General features: G+C 36.2%; 1 protein-coding gene across 2 annotated transcripts; it reads left to right on the top strand.

Annotated features, from left to right (window-relative positions):
* Positions 1-2,013: 2,013 nt before the first annotated feature.
* LOC109065647 (polymeric immunoglobulin receptor-like) lies at positions 2,014-3,763 on the top strand. 2 transcript variants are annotated; one of them, XM_042731704.1, is made up of 4 exons: positions 2,014-2,162; positions 2,318-2,638; positions 2,820-3,128; positions 3,216-3,763. In XM_042731704.1, exons 1-4 carry the CDS (start codon positions 2,123-2,125, stop codon positions 3,635-3,637), a joined length of 1,092 nt encoding a protein of 363 aa, XP_042587638.1. In that variant the 5' UTR covers positions 2,014-2,122; the 3' UTR covers positions 3,638-3,763. The 2 variants fall into 2 exon arrangements, with proteins under 2 accessions (XP_042587638.1, XP_042587645.1); XM_042731711.1 differs by having other exon boundaries at positions 2,018-2,162; positions 3,219-3,763.
* Positions 3,764-3,996: the final 233 nt, after the last annotated feature.

Below are 3,996 nucleotides of genomic sequence, written 5' to 3'. Positions count from 1 at the left end.
ACCACCTGGCTTATTTCAGAAATCAGACACGTATAGTAGACGTAGATGGAAGCAAATACAATACTTAGCTGATATATTTTGGAAAAGATGGGTTAGAGAAGTATCTTCCAAACCTACAAGAGAGAGACAGAAATGGTTTAAAAAGAAAAGAAACTATGCAAATGGTGACATTGTGTTAATTGCAGACCCTACTGCCCCTAGGGGATCTTGGATGTTAGGGAAGGTTATTGACACAAAGAAAGATTCAAAGGGAATTGTTCGTAGTTTGACTTTAAAAACAAAGACAAAGTGTTATAGACAGACCAATTACAAAGGTTTGTTTATTGATGGAAAATGACATGTAGATATGAATGACCAATGTATATGTGATGATTACTTTACCTTGTAAGAACTTATATGTACTGATCTTTACAAGCGCACAATGGACCAAGGACTATTCGAGCAAGAAATTTCTTGCAACGTGCACACATGCGCGTATACACAAATACACACTGAAATTGACCTTTGAATGCACAATGCCTCTTGTGGCATAATGGACTCATGTTTTGTTGTTTACATTATATATTGAACAAGAAGGACTCTAAAAAAGAACTATTGATGAACTTTAATTCGAACTGATATTGTTGAATGAACTGAAAAATTTGATATTTTTATTTGAAACAAACATTTATGTATTGTATACGTGTGAATGATTCTGATTATTGATGATTTGACAAATTTATCTTTTCTGTGTATATTATAATGTATGGCTCCATGTTTTCTGTTTAGTTATTATTGTACCTATATAGCCGGTAGCAATAAGAGGGCCGGTGTGTAGGAGCCATAGGAGCCAGCCATATGATATTTATGTTTAAGTTAATTTAGTGACCCCTGCTGGTGAATTATGATATTGTGGTCTTGAAAGGCCTTGGAACAGAATGAGTTAAATTGCACACCTGTGCCAATTAGTGGCGGAAAAAGGAGTTTGAACTTGATGTTGGAAATGAATGGACGCCAGCAGGCATATGGTTTTCAATTTATTTACTTATGGATTATTTATCAGTTAAATCACATTTTATTTTTTACTGGAATAAACCAAGAATCTATTGAAACCCCTGAGGCGTCTGAAGTAACTTACTGGAAGGCACTACACCAGGTTTAAAATCCTGGCAAGACATGCTTGAGCTCAGTTCTCTCACTGAGCAAAAAAGTGGGGGAGTGGGATATAAGAGGGGAAGAAAGTGATACTTTAAAACTGTTCAATTGTTAAGATGTGTTGATTTATTATCTGTAAAATTGGTTGAGACTGTTGAGTCAAGATGTAAAACAGAAAAGGGGAAATTCAAGCTTTTCCTCCATTTATTTTATTTTTCTGAAGTTAAGCACTTTATTTGAACAAACACAATTTTCACATTTTATTTATTTTATCTTAATTTGAAATGCAGGCGTACGTTTTAGTTAATGGGAGAACATTACACTCTCTCACACACACACACACACACATACATATGTATATATATATGTATATGTTCAGATATTGTCAAAACTTTTTGAATTGTACTGAATTCATTTGATTTGACAAGTATTGATTACATGCAGATGTTGATACAACTGCTAGGCTACTTAAATATATATCACACTAACTAGTTAGGCATTATGATCTTCCGGACCTTTGCTTCAAGAAATTTTCTCTAACTGGACCTCTTTAAATTTAAGTTTAATACCCCTGCTCTAGAGTGATACAAACCCAAGTCCAACCCAGCATCAAGGATCAAAGAGTACATGTGTAAACATAGATCTACAGTTGTTGTTTTTGTTTTGTTTTTTTGTATACAGTACATATATTTTGTGTGTGTCTTTTACTCACTACTACTGTTCCCGCCATGTGTATATAAGTCTGAGGAGGTCCTTAATCTTTACTAGGTTGGTGTGGTTTAGCTCTTTTAAGCTGCTGCTCTGCCCCGCTGGAGCTGTTCTTTTTTCTCTCTCTCTCTCAGAGGAAGTGGGTGTCTCTGTCACATTCAGCAGTTCATGTTAAACATGTGACCAGGAAAGAAACACTAAAACTCATCTGAACACATCGAGAGTTTCAGAAGAACTGAATCTGCTAACAACAGAGAAGATCACTGAAGAACAGAGAAGAATGAAGATCATCTGGACTTTCAGTCTGCTGATGATTCCTGGTAAGAATCTGAACTCACAGTAAATCATTAAAACAGCACAGAGACTTTAACTTGTTGTTGAATTGTCTTTGAAAAATGTTAAAAATTAATTTTAAAGTTAATCTCAGCTTAGTATAATGAATATATTGTTGTATTAAGATGCTGGATTGTTGTAGGTGTGTTGAGCTCCATCAGTGTGACAGGATATTCAGGAGGAGGAGTCATCATCACATGCAGATATGAGGGAAAATATACAGCAAATGAGAAGTATTTTTGTAAAGAAGAGACATTAACATGCTCTGACCTCATCAAGACTGGCATTAAAAATCAATGGTTTAAGTCTGGAGGTTTCTCTCTGTATGACAACACAAGCACAGCAGTTTTCACTGTGATCCTCAAAGATCTGAGTGAACAGGATTCTGGGATGTACAAGTGTGGAGTTGATAAATCAAAATCTCCAGATTCCTACACTAAAGTGAATCTGAATGTTGTAACAGGTGAGTAACTGAGACTCTCAAACTCGTGATGATGTCCACAACATCACACACTCAACACTGACTTTAATGACACAGATTCCCAAACGTAACCGCAAATATTAAATTACGTTATTTCCTAATTTGTCCAAATATGTGCTCATTGAGAACAAAATGATAAATTATCTAGGTTTGTGTTCAACAGGTCAGAAAATCAGTGCTGTGAGAGGATATTCAGGAGGAAACGTCATTATAAACTACAAATATGAGAAGCAACACAAGAACCCTTGGAAAGTCTGTAGAAATGGAGGATGTTTTACTCTAATAAACACTAGCAGAGCAGCAGAATGGACACATGATGGCCGATTCTCTGTTCATAATGACAAATCTGCTCATCTCTTACATGTGTTTATCAGAGAACTGAATGTGAACGATTCTGGAAAGTTTAATGTTATAGTTAAAGTTTCTGAAAACTATAGTTTCTTCTTTATATTTAACCTGAACATCAGAGACGGTGAGCTGCTTTCATTCACTCATGCATTTGTTTCTGTGCTGAACTGATGAATCTGTTGTTTAATGTGAACTTGGTTTGTCTCTCAAGCAGCTGATTGTTGTGAGAAGAGCATCAGTCTCTCAGCTGCTGCAGGAGGATCTGTGAACATCAGCTGCAGATACCCACAATCCCACAGTGCTGATGTGAAGTTTGTCTGCAGGAGATCTGGATCTGATCTCTGTGCTGAAGAGACGTCTGTGAAGGAGAGCAGAAGATGGAGCGCTGAGGGACAGATGCAGCTGTATGATGACAGAGAGCAGCAGCTCCTGACGGGAATCATCAGTCATGTGACTCAACATTCAGCTGAATACTGGTGTGGAGTTCAGTCTGATCAAGGACACAAGAGCTTCATCACACAAGTCCTCATCAACGTTACTGGTACAGATGACTTTCTCACTCATATTAATCGAAGTAATTCAAAATCGCAACTAGGTTCCATTCAGCAGATCACTGTATTCTGTGTTGATTGACTGTGCAAAGAAAGTTGCGTGCTTACACACAGTTATTTTAGTGTAATGCTATCTGTTCGACAAAGCCACAAACCGTATTTAAAAAGAGGAAGTGTCATTGCAAAAATGAGCTGCAGTTTATATTTCTTTCAGTCTATGCAGTCAAATGTGTTTTTGTGTAGAATTATAATGCTGTGTCTGCAAATACAATGGTCAGTGTTTGTGTTTGTTTTATTCTTTTATTCTTTATTCTTATGTGATTGTTCATATGTGTATAAAGAATGTAATGGGTTACTTTCACACATTATCAACTGTTTTAGATGTTTGTTGTGTCCATTTTTATTATATTTCTTACTGTTCATTTCCAACTTCTTTTTTGC

Source organism: Cyprinus carpio, chromosome A3 (genome assembly GCF_018340385.1).
Source record: "Cyprinus carpio isolate SPL01 chromosome A3, ASM1834038v1, whole genome shotgun sequence".
Lineage (NCBI taxonomy): Eukaryota > Metazoa > Chordata > Actinopteri > Cypriniformes > Cyprinidae > Cyprinus > Cyprinus carpio.
The sequence above is the reverse complement of the archived record's forward strand: the minus strand, read 5'-3'. Positions and strand labels throughout refer to the sequence as shown.